This window comes from Pseudochaenichthys georgianus, chromosome 7, assembly GCF_902827115.2.
Source record: "Pseudochaenichthys georgianus chromosome 7, fPseGeo1.2, whole genome shotgun sequence".
NCBI lineage: Eukaryota > Metazoa > Chordata > Actinopteri > Perciformes > Channichthyidae > Pseudochaenichthys > Pseudochaenichthys georgianus.
In genome coordinates, this window is record NC_047509.1 from 5,060,138 (window position 1) to 5,079,904 (window position 19,767).

The window sequence follows — 19,767 nt, forward strand, 5'->3', positions numbered from 1 at the left end:
TTAAGAAATGTCTCCCACTTCTTAGGTGTCCTTTACGTAAGCGTTAAGAAATGTCTCCTACATCTTAGGTGTCCTTTAAGCGTTAAGAAATGTCTCCTACATCTTAGTTGTCCTTTAAGCGTTAAGAAATGTCTCCTACTTCTTAGGCGTCCTTTACGTAAGCGTTAAGAAATGTCTCCTACATCTTAGGTGTCCTTTAAGCGTTAAGAAATGTCTCCTACATCTTAGCTGTCCTTTAAGCGTTAAGAAATGTCTCCTACTTCTTAGGTGTCCTTTACGTAAGCGTTAAGAAATGTCTCCTACATCACCAAATACCCCAAAAGGTAAAAGAGAGAGAAAAAGCTGTGGCAAATGTGTTAGTTCTTTGGCATTGCTGTGTGTGAAACTGAGACCTCTGTGTTCAGTGTGTCGCTCACTGATGTGCAGCCGCTCCTTTAACCAGCCACACTATAAATACAAGCGCCTCCATTTTCCACTTTGCTCTGTTTCTCAAACAGGACTTGCTTCAAGCCTGAGGGTTTATTTGAGTTAGCCCTTGATGTTTTTTCTCTTTGGATATATTTGTTCAAAGGACGTGACCTTAATTTAGCACCTCGTCACGTGTCATCCGCGGTCACCGAGAGTCTAGGAAGTGTGTGAGTTGGATGCCTCTTGAGCGGAGGTTTTGGTTGGGATTTTGCCGGGTGTTGCACACGGCGGCGCTCCCTCCGCAGCGTCACCGGCCCGCAGGATCTCTCTTCATTAATGCTGTTTTTAGAGGGAAATTACTATTTTCGCACTCGCCCTGTTTACGACCCACACCTCGCATTCAGATGTTATGAACTCCATTTATAACATGTTTGTGAAGCGGCTTTGTGATGGCAATGGAAATACAAGGTGGAAAATAAAGTGAATCACGCTGAGCAGCTCAATGCAGGCCAGGCGTGTTTCTGACTGAAATATAATCCGGCTACTGTGAGTCACACAGAGCGCTGTTTCTTCTTCTTATTCCCATTAGCACCTCCAATGGCAAGGTGTATGTGGGCCAGGTGACGGAGAGAGCCGCTGCCAGGAACATTTACGATGCTGCTAAGAAGCAAGGGAAAACAGCCGGGCTCGTTGCGACCAAGTCAGTACCAGAATGTGTTCTTTAACTTCCTCACCCTGATCAGTTACGTAATGCATCTTCTACAGTTAAAAAATATGTCTGTGAATCTCGTAAAAAGTTGTCTTTTGTGAGATACTTGCAAGAATAAAAGAATCTTTTAGAATATGATGCCTTTAACTATCCAACAATATATAAAGGAGTTAGCGCGATCATCAACATCTACAGCACTAAAATGCAACATACTGTACGCCTATGAAGCAGTAATATTAATCCAAAAACATCCAAAGTAAAACACTTTTGATTATTTTAGTACAATTTGCTGATAGTACTTTTAGTTATGTTAGATTTTGAATTCAGTACTTTGTAGTGAAGTGTTTTTATAGTATGGTACTAGTACTTTTACTTAAATAAAGGACACTTGTAGGCTATGAGCCCACCAAGACCACCTTTCTTACATTCAGTGCTTAAAGTGTTTACTTGTAATGTAGACCGTTTTTAAAGAGGACACTGACATCCAATCCGATATTATGAGTTTTCCTTTGACTTCTTTTGCTATGTTTCAGAGAGCGAGAGATTGAGAAGTTCCGCGTGGCGGTGAGCGTGCCGTCTGGAGCTCGGGTTTCCTTCTCCCTGACCTACGAGGAGCTGCTGCCTCGACGCCTCGGCCGCTATGAGCTCAGTCTGGGTCTGAGGCCGGGTCAGCCTGTGCAGAACCTCTCGTTAGACGTCAGTATAACGGAGAGGACGGGCATCAGTTTCCTCAAAGCCTTTCCTCTCAGGACGAGCCGGCTGCTCTCCAACACCGCTCAAGGTCACATATGATGAGTTATTACCTGTTTTGATGTATTTCAGATGGTTCATTGGGATTAGCAACTTTCAGAGCAGAGCCCTTCAATGCTCTTAGACTGATGTAAAGTACACACCACCTGGTAGCAACCATCACTTGTTTAAAGCAAGTGCAGAAGAAACAATCTCAATAGACTTCCTGGTTGAATCAATGATATAATGAATTATATTTGTCAAAATCTGAATTTAAGGGAATAGTTTAACTTTTTGGGGAATACGCTTATTTTCTTAGTGGTTAATGAGAAAATTTAGCTGTTTAGCTTAGCTTAGCATAATAACAGGAAACAAATGGAAACAACTAGAAACAATATATTGTTGTTACTGTTAGGTAGCCAGGAAACCCCAGGATGTTTTTTCTCTCCTATAAAACCACTGCTAGTTAGTCTTTCATGCTTTTAATTTGGGTACAACCCAGATATAAAGTTACGAGTGCCTTAGCGGTTCTGATAAGCAATTGATCTTACCTTTATCCAGCCATATCTGTTTCCAGTCCAGGATAGCTTTCTTCTGGCTGTAGTTTCATATTGATCCTACAGACTTGGGTGGTGTCTGTGTTCTCAACTTACTCTGCAACAAAGCAAATAACCAGATTTCGTAAAATGTCAAACTATTTCTGGTGGAATTGTTTGCTTAAAGAGATTTAAAGACTCCCACTCGCTGTCTTCTTCACTTACAGTCAGAAGGGGTTATTTAATATTAAGGTATCCATACCCAGACCTTCATCAGGTTTTTGCACAAATAATATATAATCCATTTTAAATAACCTGAGAAAGGTCTGTGTACTGAAACGTTGTTATAGATAGATAGAACTTTTATTTGTCATTGTACAAGTACAACGAAATTACAACAGACTCAAGGTGCCAACACGCAACAACAAGACAATATAAAAACAACAAGACACTATAAAAACAATAAATGGGACTTAAAAAAAGGGAATATGTACATAAATAAATAATAGATACATTAAAATTGCACTTAATTATTAGATTAGACTGAAGTGTGGGAGCATTATGTTCAAATGGTTGACCCCTGCTCTTCTTCTACGCGCATGTCTCCAGGCCTGTGTCCTCTTTGATGTAGGTCTTTATGTAAACATTTTGGATGACTTCTCCATGGATTAAACCATGCGCTCCTTACCATCAGGCGATGCAGAAGCCCCGGCCTCCACTCAGGTTGAGCAGAACACAAACTGTGCTCGTGTCCGCTACAGTCCCACTATACAGCAGCAGAACAGCATCTCGTCCAACGGCCTCAACGCAGACTTCATCCTCCAGTATGACGTGGAGCTCAGAGACCTCATGGGTGAAGTCCAGGTCAGGAGCGTCTTTTTATTTCTGCCTTTTTAAAGAATGTTCTTGCTTTTCAAAATATATAAATGTGTTTTTAGTGACAGTTAAAGTGGTTTTCTCCCCAATGAATTGTGTGTTTCCACCCTCTCTCAGGTGTATGATGGGTATTTTGTGCATTACTTTGCACCCAGAGGACTTCCTGTGGTCCCTAAGGATGTTATTTTTGTCATTGATGTCAGTGGCTCAATGATAGGCACTAAGATCAAACAGGTAAAGTTGACAGTCTCATCCACACCGTAACTTTTTATGACCAAGAATACAAGAGCATGCTCACATCGCTTCCCTGCTGCTTTGCATTTCATTGTCAATTATATTGTTTGTACTTCTTGTCTTTTCCTCAATAGAAATAATCCTTTTTGCATAGCTGAGTTTTAATCCTCTGTGATTTTCAATGACTGACTGCAGTCTTTTTTCAATCATCCAAGAAAATCGATCAATCAATACAGTTCTGTGATAAGGACAGTTGCTTGATAAAAAACATATTTGCTGGATTTCTGTCAATAATTCAAAGTATTTCTGTCAGTAGACGAAGCAGGCCATGAGCACTATTCTCGGGGACCTGAGAGAGGGAGACCACTTCAACATCATCACCTTCTCAGACAAAGTTCACACCTGGAAGAAAGGACGGACAGTTCGGGCGACTAGGCAGAACGTACGAGACGCCAAAGACTTTGTGAAGAGGATTATTGCAGAAGGATGTGAGATATAATTGTGTCCAACTTTTCTTAGTTTTTTCTTCTTTCAACACTAATCCTTCAGCCTACTCAATTTGGTCTCCCAGTTTATTTCATCAAGGCTACTTCCTTTCCCACATCCATGCCTGCTTTTTCTTTCTGTATTTTATTTTGTGATCCTTTGTCTGGTTTCCTTGGGTTTTACAAGGTGCCTTTAATACAAAAAAAATATTATTCTTACTTTTTTTCTCTATCAGGGACGAACATCAACGCAGCTCTGCTCTCCGCTGCCCAGCTGGTCAACCCTTCATCTTCCTCCTCCTCTTCCTCCAGCCACCTCTCATCCCGACGTGTCCCTCTGGTTATCTTCCTCACTGATGGGGAGGCAACCATCGGAGTAACGACCGGCGACACCATCCTCAGCAACGCCAAGAAAGCTCTGGGCTCCTCGTCTCTGTTCGGCCTCGCCTTTGGAGACGACGCAGACTTCCTCCTCCTGAAACGCCTCGCTCTGGATAACCGCGGCGTGGCGAGGATGGTTTACGAGGACGCCGACGCAGCCCTGCAGCTCAAGGGTTTCTACGATGAAGTGGCGAGTCCTCTGCTATCAGACATCCAGCTGTCGTATCTGGACGATCAGGCGTTTGACATCACCCGCTCCATGTTCCCAAACTACTTCCGAGGCTCAGAGCTGGTGGTGGCTGGGAGGGTGAAACCAGGGCTGAAGGATTTTAAGGTGTCAATGTCCGCCACTGATTCAAAACAACGCATCGAGTTGGAAAACGAGGTGTTGATTTCCCACGCAAAAGGCAACGGGAGTGCAGATTCAGTCGAGTGCTCTGCAGGCTCGGAAGGAATCTCCACCTTCGTGCACCGCCTCTGGGCGTATTTCACCATCAAAGAGCTGCTGCTGGCAAAACTGAGCGCAACTGACCCTGCAACTCAGAGGATACTGGCAGACAAGGCCACAAACCTTTCCCTGAAATATAACTTTGTAACACCGGTCACTTCTTTAGTTGTGGTTAAGCCCGATGCAGATGAAGAAACTCCAACCACGGTAAAACCCACCGCCGCAGCGACTACAACCACAACAGCAGCGACTACAACCACGCGAGCGACTACTACTGCCGCCATCAGAATATTAGCTGTGAAGAAGCTCAGTTCGAACACAAAGCCTAAAACAAAACCAGACCCTCCTCAGCCATCTCAAAAGCAAACAAAGAAAGTCCTTCTACCAACTTCCACTGCAAAAGTAGGAGTTTCACCTTCAAAGAAAGCCACAACCACATCAAGTCCCACCTCTGTGAAAACGGCCCCTGCTCCAATCTCTGGGAAAAAGCCAACCCCTTCCCAAAATGAATCCAAAACGGCCTCTCCTCTTCCTGGCGGTAAGACACACACCTCCCTGCTGGATGCTTTAAAAACAGCGGCACCCCCTGCACCCGGAAAGGTCTCCACCCTTTATCCAACTGTGGTGAAAACAACTCCCACAACCACCACAGTGTTCACCACCAGCACCACGCCTCCACCCAGCTCAGTCCGAACCGACCCTGCTCTCCTGCCTGGGAAACCCCTTACCCCACAGCCCAGTACAGTGAGAACGACCCTGCCTCCTGTCAGAGTGACCGTTCCCTCGCTAGAGGCGGAGACCAGCGCCACCTCTGCTCCACCTGTGCCTGACATCACCACCCCCCCGCCCGAGGCATCCTCTGTGCTCACCTCCCCCACCCCGGTGCCGGCGCCCAGCGTGGACGACCACAGCGACACCGAGCTGAGCATCGCCACCTTTGTGTCGGCCACCTTCGCTCCCATGCCTGGTGTAACAGAAGGGCCACGTTTGTGGGAGGCAGCAGGGCTTCTGGGTAATTCAAAATGATGCACAGTCATACATCAAGTTGCAGTACAAGCTAAATATGAAAGAATCAGGAACAAGTGTATTGCCAGGTAGGTTAGCACATACGAGGAATTTGACTTTGTGTTGTGGAGCATACATCAAAATAAAACAAATGTAAAAACACAGGTAGAAAGCTATTTGAAGAAACTATAATAACATAAACAAATATATAAAAATATATAGTAAAAGATAGCTGTATTTACATGGAATATGAAACACCTTTCCTGCAGTGTGTTATTTAGTTTTTTGTGAAAGCAAAGGCTACACTCCCCCCAGTGCCTGAAACTCCTCCACTGGACTCCTTTGTTTAGATCAGGAACATAGTGACATCACTATGTAACACTCAAGCTTCTATTGGCTAGCGCTCCAACACATTGTACGTGATAGCCTAAGGGGCGGGACATCTCTAAGCGGTTGACCAATCACAACAGAGCCGGCCAGCTAACCAATCAGAGCAGACTGGGCTCTGGTTTCAGACAGAGGGTGAAAAGAGGAGCTGCAGCACAGGCAGTATGAGAAAAATAAAGAGCTTTCTGAACATTAAAGCATGGAGACATGTCCCAGTGGAGACACAACCTGAACATGAGCAGAACATGTCCTCTTAGTGTGCAGACTATTCATGTTTTCCCCATTGAATGTTCTTCTTCTCTCCACCAGATGTCTCTACTTTCATTCAGAGGAAAGGTAACACTGAATTATATGTTTTTTTCTAAACTATTATTCACATTTATCTAATCAAATGTAATTAGATACAGCTGTTTCATTAGGATATACCATAATAATCAGCCAACAGTGGAAGTAAATATGTTGTTCTATCTCCTGTAGATATTGACCTTGTGAAAGGTGAGTATCACACTTCATTCTTAATGTATTCATAATTATTATACTGCCAAAATAAAGAAATGAGCATCACAGCGTGTCCTAAACTCAAACCCTCCATTTCTCAGACTTCGATGCGACCTATGACGTGGACTACGATCTCAATTATGATGCATGTAAGTTTTAAATTGTCATAAGAGTTGATTTAATTCTGTAGTTGCTTTCTAAAGTGTTATAAATAAAACGTCTGACTTATTCCTAGGGGATGATACTGCAGACACAGAATCGTTCGGTAAGAGCTGGCTGTTACGCACAGCTGCACGTCTTAAATAAGATGTCACTTATTGTGCAGACACTGCTTTCATTGTGGAGGACTGTCAGTGAGTTTAACCTCTTGTGCTTTTAGATAGTTCTCCATCCATCATTCGCGTCTTCTCCTCATCAGGTCAAGATTGGTTTTTAATTATATTACACCGTCAGATTATTTTAAATATTCTCTGTACTCATGTTGTGTTAATGTTAAATGTTGTGTCTTATAGTTGATGGAGATCCTCATTTTGTAGTCCAGCTGCCTAAGCTGCGTCAGAATTTGTGTTTCACTGTCGACGGCCGAGCCAATGACGTTCTCAGACTGTTGGAGGACCCAGAGAGAGGTACGCTTGGAAATAAAATCCCTCATTTAAGTGTAAAGATATACATGTTTTATAGGCATTTTAAATATATTAATCTTGGTTTTATTGCATGCCTCCATGGCGAAAAACGATTCTAAAAAGTCTTGATGAATTCAAATCAATTGGGGCTGCGTATAACAATGGTTAACAAACTACAACACAACTGGTACGGTACCACTGATCCAGACACAAGCTCATTACTTCCCAGACACAAGCGTTTTTGCATTTCGGATGCAACTGGTTTCATGGTTCATTCTTCGTTACTCTATAGCAGGGGTGTCAAACTCAAGGCCCGGGGGCCACATCCGGCCCGCGACTTCATTTTCTGTGGCCCCGCAAGAGCTTGCAAAGAATATAATACCTTTTTAATATACGGTTACATGCCGCTTTACAGAATCAGGTTGCCCATAAACTACATGTCCCACAATGCATCTCGTTTTGTGACATGCGCACTGGACAGACTTGCTATTGTTTGCCCTAGACTTCTGCTTTCAGACGTAGTTGGTAGTTAATTACTAAGTTATTATCCTATCCGATAATAATCCAATTCAAAGGCAATAATGTAATATCTAACACATTATTTTATATATATTATATGTATATTTATATAGTTACAACCGGCCCTTTGAGTGCAACCATAATGCTGATGTGGCCCGCGATGAAATTGAGTTTGACACCCTGCTCTATAGTGAACATCTGAAGTGTCTGCGGGAAGTAGTGAGCATCAGACGAGGTAAACAACACATGGAAGACACTCGAAGGTATACGACAGCTTGTAAATGGATGTTTTAATATAGTCTTTCTTTTTGTGAAATGCAGTGCACCCATTTACTTCAATTCATTAGGACTTATCTCCATATCTTGATGTTCCTTCACCAGGAAAGAATGTGAGAAAAACATTGATTTCTTTAAGAATTCAAGGTGAAATTAGGTAAATACTTGTTACTACCACGTTAGTAATACATTGTTAAGTGTGTGTGCTCCTCATCCTCAAGGGATCATTGTGGACGGCCACCTCATGGGAGCTCCCTCTAAGCACGGCGTGGAGGATCGGACCCGGACCTACTTCGACCGGATCACCATTTCCTCCGCCACCAGGCTCTCCGGGGACATCATGATCACCCTCTCGGTGGACGCTGTAGTGGTGGAAGGTGAGGGGCGGGACCATCTCCCCATCAATCAGCAGGGATCGGTGACGCGGCAGGGGGTGACGGTCACCGTGGACGACCACCGGAGTTGCTGGATCGAGCTGGACCGGGACGTCCGCTTCCTGGTTCTGTTCCACCAGTACAAACACCCCAGCTACCTGCAGATGGCTCACCTGGGCTTCTACATCAGGGATGGACGAGGGCTGTCCGCTGCAACCCAAGGCCTGCTGGGTACGACATACAAGCTCACTGACATCGAGAATACAGAACTTCAAATAGAAATACAGCCATGTACAAGTTAAAGTCCTTCCCATCTACTTAAGTGCAACGACAGATACAGCCGAAAGGACCCAACGCTTCCAAACTAAAGTACTCATTCTGCAGAAGAGTCTACCCTGAGGCTGATGTATTATTATGTGACTTGATTGTTTGTAATGATGCGTCAGTAGATTTTATTACATATTACATACTAGTAGTAATAGCATTAAGTACTACAGTTTTTCCCGAAATAGGGATCAAGTGTCCTCTAAAGGAGTACAAGATAAATGTGCCATGTGCTGATGAATGCGGTAGTAAATACAAATCTAAGTTATGCTATGATAATGTGTACTAATTTGTTTCAACTTTCTTTTACAAGTCTGTTTTAAACTTCAGTTCAATAGGGTTAGGGTTAGCACATGTATCTGGTTGTAACTTATCAATATTCCAATTACTTGTATATAGACTATTCTGCACTATTTCTATTTTATTTACTTGCACTAGTATCCGTTTTATTGTTGTTGCACTGGTGGAGGAGCCTGTGACCTAAGATGTTCATCGTCGTAACTACACTGTAGCTATGCACACATGACAATACCAGCCTTGAATCTTGAAATTGTTGAATAACTGCACTCGGTAACTTCCCACCGCCTCTGTCCTCTATCCTCCAACAGGCCAGTTCCAGCACGCTGACATGAGAGTCTCAGCGCTGCAGGATGCTCAGGAGGAAGCTCCCAACGAGGCGGTGTCAGCGCGGGGGGTCCTGAGGTGGGGAGCGGAGCACATGCCGGTCACCTTGCAGGACAAGACGCTGAAAGACACGGTGCGGAAACGCCACACGGGCATGTGTTGGGTGGTGCCCAAAGCAGAGGTAGAGAGACTCCTGGGTCATCCGTACGACAGCTACGTGGTGGAGCATGTGTAATCCTAGCCAAGTCTTCTTCTCCGCCTTCTCCGCTGCTCGCCTCGGGTCACAGAGAATATAATAGCGGTGAAAACTGGGACTCTACCACGCCCTTCTGTAAGGAGCGGTGGGAGTCATGAGGAAGTATGGTTCAATAGATGTATGAGGACTGAAGCGTGCTGTTGTTTGGATGCATGTCTATGACAGAGACTCCTGCTCGCATGCACCCACAACATGTCCACATGTGTCACACACCAACTCACTTCAGATATTTATCAGATTATATTACATCGAGGATTCATTATAAGGCAAAGCCAGATTCTTGTAATTATTAAAACTGTATCTGTAAGTTGTATTTTTTAGAGTGTATATAAAATATTATTATATGTATAGATAAAAGAAAGAAACACACCACAGTATCAGGGTCTTTCCAGGTTTGCCATGTGCTTTTTATTTTTCTATAATTTCATTCATAGTTTAATTCATTTGTATTTGTTACACAAGACATTAGGCATTGCTCACATACTGGTGATCAAACAAGGACAGTAAGTTGTTCTGCTACTCAGCCTTAACTATTTGTATCTTTTGTCAATTTTTCAAGGGATATTGTCAATAGTGGTTTCCAAAAAAGGCCAAACTGGATGGAAATTAAAACAGTACGACCACACATGAGGCTTTTGTTTTCAATAAATAAAAAAGAGAAGACAGTATATCTGATGCCGAGGAAGGGGAACGGAAGGGAGGGCTTCGGATATATCGAAGAGTAAACATTATTCCAGTATCCAGGATGAAGACCACACACAGCTGTATAGGTTGTAATTGATGGCTGCTGCCGTTATCCTCCCGTCATAACCTGTTTCGTATTATAATCATATGAAATCATGATGCAGCACTGGAATGATCGCTGAATAAGGTAAACATAACACAGCAAATAACAAACAAACAGAAACAAGGAATTTCGGTGTGCATCACTTTTCCGTTTTTATCATCAGAACAAAATCTATTAGCATAGCATATTCGGCGTACACCTTTTCCACAATACGTCAGTGAAGTGTAAATAAATAGAGCATAACAATAAGACACGCCAACACCCCAAACAGCGAGATAACTATGTTTAGAGTTGTGTTGGATAAAGTGAGATGGAACTGCTTTTCAGTGTTTTAAATCAAAACGATCAGGGCGTCTCGTCTGTTTGTGTGTTGTGTAGCAAGCCACAGATCAATCTAACTGTACGTGAGATATGAGGAACTGCCTCCGCTCAGGTGTACAGACACAGAGATAGAAAACAATATCCCTTCTATAGTATTCAGTCAGATCTGCGGAGCAACACACAACAACAAACTGCACTTTGTCAGCATCCTTTGCCAATAACAGCAACACCATGTTTGGCACTAGAGCGACCTGCCACTAACGGTTAGTTAAAAACAAAGCAGTCATATTTGAAAAGGGTCTACATATTCTGGACCCCAACAATTAAGGCTACAACCAATAAAAGGATCTTGGTTCGTTCTCGTGGGGCAGCACCTGCAACTGTGGCTTCTCACCTTTGCTACAAAGTCTTTTAAAGTTACGGGAGTCTCCAGCCGTACCCGCTATTTAACTACTACAATTTGTCATAGGATGTTTAGTCCCTGGAGAAGTGACTTACCTAAAGGACACACACAAGGGTTGAAACAACCGAACACACTCTGGTGCTTTCACTATCAGCCGAAATTTCAGTCGTCACCCTCTTCACGTAAAAGTGAAACCTCCAAAATCCAAATCATTCACATTCTTGTCCTTCACACTTCCTCGCATCGCAACAATCTCCGTAATTTGTTTCCCTCACTCATTCCCGATCTCCCAGAATACTTCAGAGAAAGCCTCTTCCTGCCTCCCTGACATTCCCTTTTTTTTTTTTTTTACTTTAAGACCACGGATTCAACCTCAGATCTGTAAACTTCATAACTTCAGCCAGTGAAATGTGCACCAAATATATAGAGAAATAAAAACTCTTCAATAATTTAAAAATGTTAGAAAGTAAACTATTCAAATTGACATTACACAACAGAGATAAACAAAGGAACAGTTGTTTTTTTTGTTTTTTCGGGGTAACGGTTAATAGCCACGGGTTAGCTTAGCTTGCTTGCTAGCACAGGGAACACAACAGCATTGCAACGTGAGCACTATCAGCTGACAGACAGCCCATGTCATCTTTCATCACATTGACCAACTGTCTGACCAACAGGTTTTTTTGACGGGTAAAAGACCAAGTGAGAGAAAAGTGAAAGCAGGGTTGACAGGAGCAATGCGTGGAATGGCCCAGCCTTCGTACCGCAGTGTCGTCTATGTAAAATACTACTGTGTGTAAAAGATGCATGCATGTCAACTGGATTCTACACTACAAGCCGTTACAGGTCTCTCATGTCAGACTTCTCAATGCCATCAATCTTCCAACCACCCGACGACCTCTGATACGAGGAGAAAGACGTTACAGAAAGAATGAAAATGCTCTAATGATAATATTTAAGACATGGTTATACTGTCAATTCTACAATGGAATGAAAGACCATATCAACCCTGCTTTACAGTGACAGAGATAAGGAGTGTGAGTATTTGAACAGCGTGTGTATGTGCGGGGGGTGTGTGTGTGTGTGTGTGTGTGTGTGTGTGTGTGTGTGTGTGTGTGTGTGTGTGTGTGAGCGTGTCAAGAGAGAGAGGGACGTAAGGGAGAGGAGGCAAACAGCTGAGGCCAGAAACACACCCTCTCCCCCACTGATGGTTTTTCAAGGCCCTCTAACGGACCCTCTGCCTCATCTTTTGCCTCTTTTAAGCCCCGCCTCCTCTCCCAGGCCCCGCCCTCTCTCTGAAGCCTCTCTACCGCTCACTGCTCATCCTCCCCAAACACGTCGTTCTGTTTGCGCTTCATGTTCTCAAAGTCAAAGTCGCTGCCGGTCATGCGTTTGTAGATGTCCTTGATGTCGTTGCAGGTGGTCTCGAAGTGAGTGGTGGCGTCGTAGGAGCTCGAGGCGAAGACCTGGGAGAGATAAAACAACAGACTGAGAATCGGCAGCGACACCAGCGACTCTGAGGCGCACTGGGAAACATCACTAGAACAGGGACGTGAGTGGGGTTGGAAAGGTATGATAAAATATCTGTCATAATATATCCTGACATCACTGTCTAAAGGTGGGGTAGGTACGTTTGAGAAACCGGCTCGAGATACACTTTTTGTTATATTCCATGGAATGCTCTTAACATCCCGATAGCAATGAATATCTGAAGTGCTTTGACAAAAAATCCATAAAAAATGTTCATCTGTAGAAGCCGTAATACTGTAAAAAGTACAATGGCCTACCTGCCTGTCAGCCTTCCATCGGGGCACACACTTATCTCGTGCCCTCATTGGTCATGTGCGCGTTCGTGTGTGGGGGGGGGGGGGCTCTGTGAGGAAGTGGCAGATTTTCTCCGGTTGTGTATTTTCAAATTCTAGCGATCTCGAGCCGGTTTCTCAAACTTACCTACCCCACCTTTAAACTACTATTATTATTGTTATAATCATTACTGTGGAGGGTTTCTGTGAAACACGCAGGAGTGACCAACAACAGTCACATCAGTGCCATGTTAGCGACAGTGCTAGCCTGGTCACCCAATTTCTTCAGCCTGTTAGCATGCTAACACAAAGCTGAGAGTGAGAATGTAATCTCATTTGAAAGGTACCTTGTTAGGACCTTGAATATCTGCAGCGAAATCCATGGCATTTAATAGTGACACATATTTCACTCAAAACTTCTTTTAATTTCCCTCAAAACTAAAAGTGTCTAACTTGTGATAGATTCATCATCTAGTTAAAAAGTCTGTGGATAATCTAAGTCAGTAGGGTTCCTCATCATGGGACCATGATTGTCCGGATTATATTCCTTTGTAATCCATACAATAGCATATCGTTTCCATTTTCTCAGCAAAAGCTTTTTTATAGTTTTCTGGAAGCAAGGTCTTACCTGGCTCTCAGTGCCATCATCTGTGGGCTCATACAGGTCACTGATAGCCACAAACCTGTTCAAAAAAACAAAACATTAATGAGTATTTTCATAAGCATACTTAAATATTTGTATAAAACTCTTTGTCATCAGAAGCTGTTAAGATGCTGACTTCTGGTCGATGGGCTCCAGCAGCTCCAGCGCCGGCTCGATCTCCGCCTCGGGCTCTTCGGTCTCCACCGTGGTGCTGATGATGGCGATGTACTTCCCCTGGGCTGCCACGTTGTGAGCGTAGGAGATCATGCACACGTAGATGTCTGGAGAATTGACAAAAATGTTGGTACTAAAGGTTTATTTTAATGCCAATACTTTTGTAATTGTACTCCTCGAACGCAGGACTATTACTTGAGTGTTTATTCACTTTAGTATTGATACTTTAAATGAAGTACAATATCGAAGTACCTTTTCCACCACTGCTCTTTGAGCACCTGATGATATTTCTAACATGTATCCTTTGAGCTCTGTCTGGCTCTTTAGCTACTACATTAAAAGCTATACTAACTTTTCGTGGTGCTGCTCAGGGAGCTTCAAAAATATGTTTTCCTGAAAACAGCTGGCCGCGTAAGGAAACAAGCTAATTCATGTCTCTCGCATAAAATACCAAGAAAAGATGTTGGTCAGAAAGTCAAACAGTGATCCGATAGATAAAATAAATCTCCGTAGAGCTGAGAGGAACTGCAGAGTCGCCAGGGACCATTTCACAAGTAGTCAAGAGATCCGTTGTTAATACCAGAACATTGATTATATGTACTTTTAAAGAGTAAATAAAATAGAACTATGTGCATATTGTACACTGTGACAAGCATTGCTTAATTTCTCCTCATAAGAGCGCTCCTTTATTTCCTCCAGGGCTTAATCAATTGCATTCAACAGAACGGCCATCTTTGTTACTGATCTTCCTGCTCCAGTTCCTAAGACCTGAGCGACGATCCTCACCTGAGTTGCGGTTAACCTGGTTCTGAGGAATGATGATCTGGCAGGAGTTGGCGTCGTTAGTGTTTTTGATCGGGTGGCTGAGGACGCAGATCACACGGATCACCTGACCCGCCTTGCGGACGCGATCCGGGATGTAGCTGGGGTCGCAGATCAGCTGCTTACAACGAGCCACCTGCAGCAGGAAGGAAGATAAATAAGATTAGATTAGACAAATCTTTATTAACAGTGGTGGAAGAAGTACTTCGAAGTGTTACTTAAAGAGGCCCTTTTGTGCATGTTATGCCTCTAATGTTTACATGCTTTAATGTTCAAAAGGTGTGGGAGAGGAACTCTGTAGAGACATTTCGGATGTTAGCCTTTGCAGACATGCACAACATAGGGCAAAAGGAAAACCCCAAAAAGCATAATAGGGCCTCTTTAAGTAAAAGTAGAAATACTGAATTGTTACAAATACTCTGATTCGAAGTCAAAGTCCTGCATTCAAAATCTTACTTAAGTAAAATGACATAGTGGTAGCATTTTTAAGGACTTACTTACTTGTTATCCCCTCAGAGAAAAGTAATGACATTAGAATAATAAATCAGCGTACCTCTCCCTCAGACTTCACTCCAACAACATGGCCGTCTTCCATCACTATCTCCTCCACTGGTTTGTTCAGCATGTAGGTGCCTCCGTAGATTGCACTCAATCTACAAAGTGTTTAAAACCGGTTGAATCACGGATGATGGGATATGTATCATTAAAGCTAATCAAGAACGATGGATGAAAAGTAAACGATAAAAGTTACCTGGCGAATCCCTGCGGCAGCTCTCCCAGGCCGTACAGGGGGTAGAGGTAGGGGCTCTTCCCATATCGAGCCAGCGACTCGCTGTACAGCTTGATGCGGTTGATCGTCTCCAAACAGGGAACGTCAAGATAGCTGAGGAAGAAACAGAAGAGGATTAATACGGATCAAACTAGAACAATGAGAGATATATGATTGTGTTAATATAATATTCACAGCCAGAAAACGCATCTTACAGTATCATGGTATATAATTATATTTCTATTGATTATGTATTACTATTATTTGTATTATTATTAGTATTAGTGGTACCAGTATTATAATTATATTTTATTATATTATTATTATATTTTAAAAATATTTATATATTATTTAATTGTTTCTATTACAATTATAACTATCAGTTTAATGACAAACAGAACTTGGTATTTGAGTTATATTAACGGATGTCCAAAAAGATTATGCTTCACTAAACGCAACAACGGTGAGCTTGATTTTTCATTGTAATCGTTGTTTGCAGGTTAATTTAAAAATAGATTCTTCATATTTGATATCAGGCAGTCATTTACTTCATATACATTTGAAAAAAACCCTCATTACAACATATTTTCTTTAGTTATTTCATGTTAAAAATAACAAAAGCAGCTGTGAAATGAAGCAACTGTTGTGAAATAAAACTGTAAAACATGTACTTTTGCAATTTAATAATGTTATTACTGGCTGCTGGTTCACAACTTCTTCTATGTTAACCAACTCTTATAATGCTACTACTTATTTCATCTTTATTTGATTTTATATTATTAATCTGCCCGTTTGATTTGCCTTCCGTCGGCATGTCCCCTGTGTAAACGTTCCGGCTGCATTAAAGGATTTCTGATGTGATGAGATGATGACATAAGGCTTTTGTTCTCACTCGTCCGTCCTGTAGAGGGCCAGGGCGTGGCCGGTGAAGTCGATCACATCCTGGCCGAGGTCGAACTTCTTGTAGACTTCCCTCATGTCGGTGGTTTTGGGGTCCACGCCCTCAAAGGTTTTGGGATCGTTCTCATCGAAGTTGGCCACAAAGACTAAGAACTTCCTGAACCTCCGCTTCTCAAACATTCCCATCAGATCTGCAAATTCAAACAGAAGCTTTTATTTTGAATACATGATCATTTAAGTATCATACTCCTGATATGTGAGACATGTTTGGGCGGCTTACTTGAAGCTAGTGCCTCGGTTTCGGTCGACGGCACCTTGTAGATCTTTCCTCCTTTGTACACGAAGCTGCCCTCCACCACTTTGAAGTCCAGGTACCGTGTCACTTCTGTGTAAAGCAGCATCTTCACCAGCTGACCTGCAAACACACACACACACACTTTTCATCAACACAAAGTGCCTTTTAAGCATCAAGACAGAGACTGAAACATCACATATAGATAGTCTGGAGGCTTACTTTAAATGTATATTTGATAGGTATAAGTATAAACAGTTCAGTTTTGGTTTATTTGCACAATTTAATAAAAACCGAAGAAAAGATGCCGGAGTCAGAAAACCCACCGACCCGATTTGAAGCCTCGGCCTAAATAATGTTATATTTCCCAATTTTAGAATAAGACAGAAAATAATATCACTATGATGATAATAGTGACGGCAGCATTACTATTGTATAAAGACATCATCAATTGTTGATACAATTAAGAGCCAACTTTTCAAATGTGTCTTTTCATTGAATTATATTTTCTTATTTTCTTCTTGTTTTATTCAGTCTTGTGTTTTTTGTGATCAGTTGGTATTAAGTGTGTTTCATAATGAATGATGTGTTACTCTGAGTGTTACCTAAAAGGGTGGGTGGGCTTGTATAGTTTATTTTATTTAGTTATCTTTTATTGTTTTGGGGTTTGAACAGTACTTAATGTAACCTTTTGTGTATGAAAAGTGCTATCACAAAGTTATTTAAAAAAACACAACCATAGATGTAACAATTAAAAACGACAGGAAATGATGATTTCGGTTTAAACACCTGCATTAACTCCTAACATGTATGAATTGTCCATCTGTCTCCCCAGTTCATGGTGAGTGAGTTTTATGGTGATATTCATTCCTTTGTGTCTAAAACCAGTGATGCGGGACTGACCGTTGGCCATGAGGAATTTGGGGATGAGGTCTACGTTCCAGTCCCTTCCTCGGCCCATGGACTCGGGCGGGCTCTCTGGAAGACTGAAGCGCTTGTACAGCTGTGGAGGATCGACAGTAAAGAGAAACATGAACAACATCCTGTGAAGCTGCATAATGTAAAAGCCTCACAAGAGGATTAGACGGGGAGCACATGAAGACAATAAAAACAGCAGCTGGTGCACAATGGCACGGGGAGTAAACTGAGATGTACTGAGGGATATCAAATATATTGATTTGCTTTTATGGATCCCTGGGGGTGTCTTTTTCTTTACCTCCTCCAGAGGGGTGATGGAGGAGCTCTCGCCTCCATAGTAGGGGTTCCTGTCCATGTGCAGGACCTTTTTCCCGTTCACGGACATGATCCCGGACAGAATGCATTCCTGTATGGAACAAAATGTTATAATTAATTACATTGAATTCAAATGAAAATAGAGATTCAAGGCTTTATTGTCATATGCAGAATAGCTACAGTGTGGATAACGCAATACAAAGCTTAAATCCCAGGCTCCTCTAGCAATGCTACATAAAAATATATAACAATACAACAAAAAACAATAAGGGTGGGGTCTGTGATAAGGCAATAGGTTTATAGAAGAGGTTATGACAGAAGGCTGCAGGGAGGACATAATTAACGTACTGCGCATGCGCGATTTTATAGTTTCACCCACGTATCGACTGTCATCATAATACTTATTATCATTTGATTAGTAATACTAATGTATATTCTTAAAAAGAACACCAGCATTATATAATCACATCGTAAAATATAAAAGACCATGAATTCAATAGGATATTTGATACCTGTTATACAACTAGGAAAATGTCGACTTTCACGGAACCCAGATTAATATTACTTTTAAATGTATCTGTCGCATTGGGAGTGAGGAGTAAAGGAAATTGAGGCGTGGGTATGCTCTGTCATTTCATAAACCCGTGCTCAGGCCTGCGTCAGGATGGAGGCCTGTCTATGCAAAGAGGACCATGACACTGTGGGGTTACGCCTAAAAGATGCTGCTGGGTGTAACACTGCCCTGATCCTGCTGCTACGAGAACAATAAAATAACCCCTGGAGGCCGTGTTTCATCTTTTCCTACACATGCATGTCAAAGAACATTCAATTACATTTATCATATTGTAATTTTCTAATGTCATTAAGCCTGGGATGCAGGAGACTTTCACTTCTGCGCTCGGATAGACAAGAGGATAAATGACTCAAAGCAATCATATGGAAGTTGGGACGATTTAGCGTAAAAGCAAATGATGTTTGACTACTTACTGTGAGTCCGGTGCCCAAAACGATCACATCATATTCCTCATCCATGTTGTATCACCGCCTCTCCCGTCTCGCCCTCTTTTTGCCTTGAGAAATGTAGGGTATTGAAGGAAAGAATGAACAGTCCACAAAAACCGGGGATCTAGCTCCCTTTTCTCTGCAAGAGTGCGTCAAACGGCTTGTTTAAAGTTGAGTATTATTTATGAATCGGCAGGCATTGATGACCAATGGAATAAACTGTCCACACTGTCACCGGCGAGGACGACCAAAGATGGCCCTGATCGTGGAGCACTCTAGAACAATGTGATTGCGCGACGGAAAGTAGTGCGTATCCTCCTCTCTTCTCATCCTGCCACACAATGGGCTCAAACTGAAAGGCTGGGTGTAATACAAAACCCTCCGCTGTGAGGTGGCTTTATCCAGCGATTTTACACATGTTTAGTTTCATTTCATACTTTGGCTCGCAGTTTAACATGTTTTTCCATTTAAATACATTTTGTACAAGTCTGTGCTATCTCTATTTTCTTTTTCTATCCTTCCTTTTCAGTTGTAGGTGCAGCGTTACGCGGATGCAGCCAGTGGTATCCCTCCGCCACCACAGCTGTGTGGATAGGAGTTGCTTTCACTGACCTCACTCACGCAGGCCCTTTTCAATAGAGAAAAACTATGTCAAACTTTCATTATTTGTTTTATGTTTTCTTTAACAGTGTTTGTAAATGCATCTTATGGGTATAATGGGACATGATGATACGAACAGGGAAATGTCAAAATGTAGGAGTGTGTCAGCACCATGGACAGTTGCCAGGTGTACCTGCCATTCATTGTTCAGCTGCAATATAGGCCTACATAGTATCTATGAATGCCTGTTTATGGCAACCGAAATATTATGACAGTTTATTGTTAAAGCCTCAAATACTTTCGTAAACATTAGCCAGTCGTTGAAGAAGT

The 19,767-nt window shown here is 42.3% G+C and overlaps 2 protein-coding genes across 2 annotated transcripts; one reads left to right on the forward strand and one right to left on the reverse strand.

The window, feature by feature from the left end:
• Window positions 1-835: 835 nt before the first annotated feature.
• itih6 (inter-alpha-trypsin inhibitor heavy chain family member 6) lies at window positions 836-9,981 on the forward strand. The gene is made up of 15 exons (XM_034087505.1): window positions 836-876; window positions 968-1,108; window positions 1,651-1,898; window positions 3,077-3,246; window positions 3,376-3,492; window positions 3,809-3,980; window positions 4,214-5,818; window positions 6,508-6,534; window positions 6,676-6,693; window positions 6,798-6,845; window positions 6,932-6,961; window positions 7,076-7,114; window positions 7,209-7,322; window positions 8,336-8,719; window positions 9,421-9,981. The coding sequence occupies exons 1-15, from the start codon at window positions 836-838 to the stop codon at window positions 9,669-9,671; spliced, it is 3,405 nt and encodes a 1,134-aa protein (XP_033943396.1). The 3' UTR covers window positions 9,672-9,981.
• Window positions 9,982-10,069: 88 nt separating this feature from the next.
• Window positions 10,070-19,123, reverse strand: gdi1 (GDP dissociation inhibitor 1). Its single transcript, XM_034086983.2, has 11 exons — window positions 18,823-19,123; window positions 17,819-17,926; window positions 17,506-17,605; window positions 16,591-16,725; window positions 16,303-16,501; window positions 15,393-15,524; window positions 15,195-15,294; window positions 14,606-14,777; window positions 13,782-13,926; window positions 13,631-13,685; window positions 10,070-12,666 (listed from the first exon to the last, which is right to left on the reverse strand). The coding sequence occupies exons 1-11, from the start codon at window positions 18,865-18,867 to the stop codon at window positions 12,514-12,516; spliced, it is 1,344 nt and encodes a 447-aa protein (XP_033942874.1). The 5' UTR covers window positions 18,868-19,123; the 3' UTR covers window positions 10,070-12,513.
• Between the last annotated feature and the right edge of the window lie 644 nt (window positions 19,124-19,767).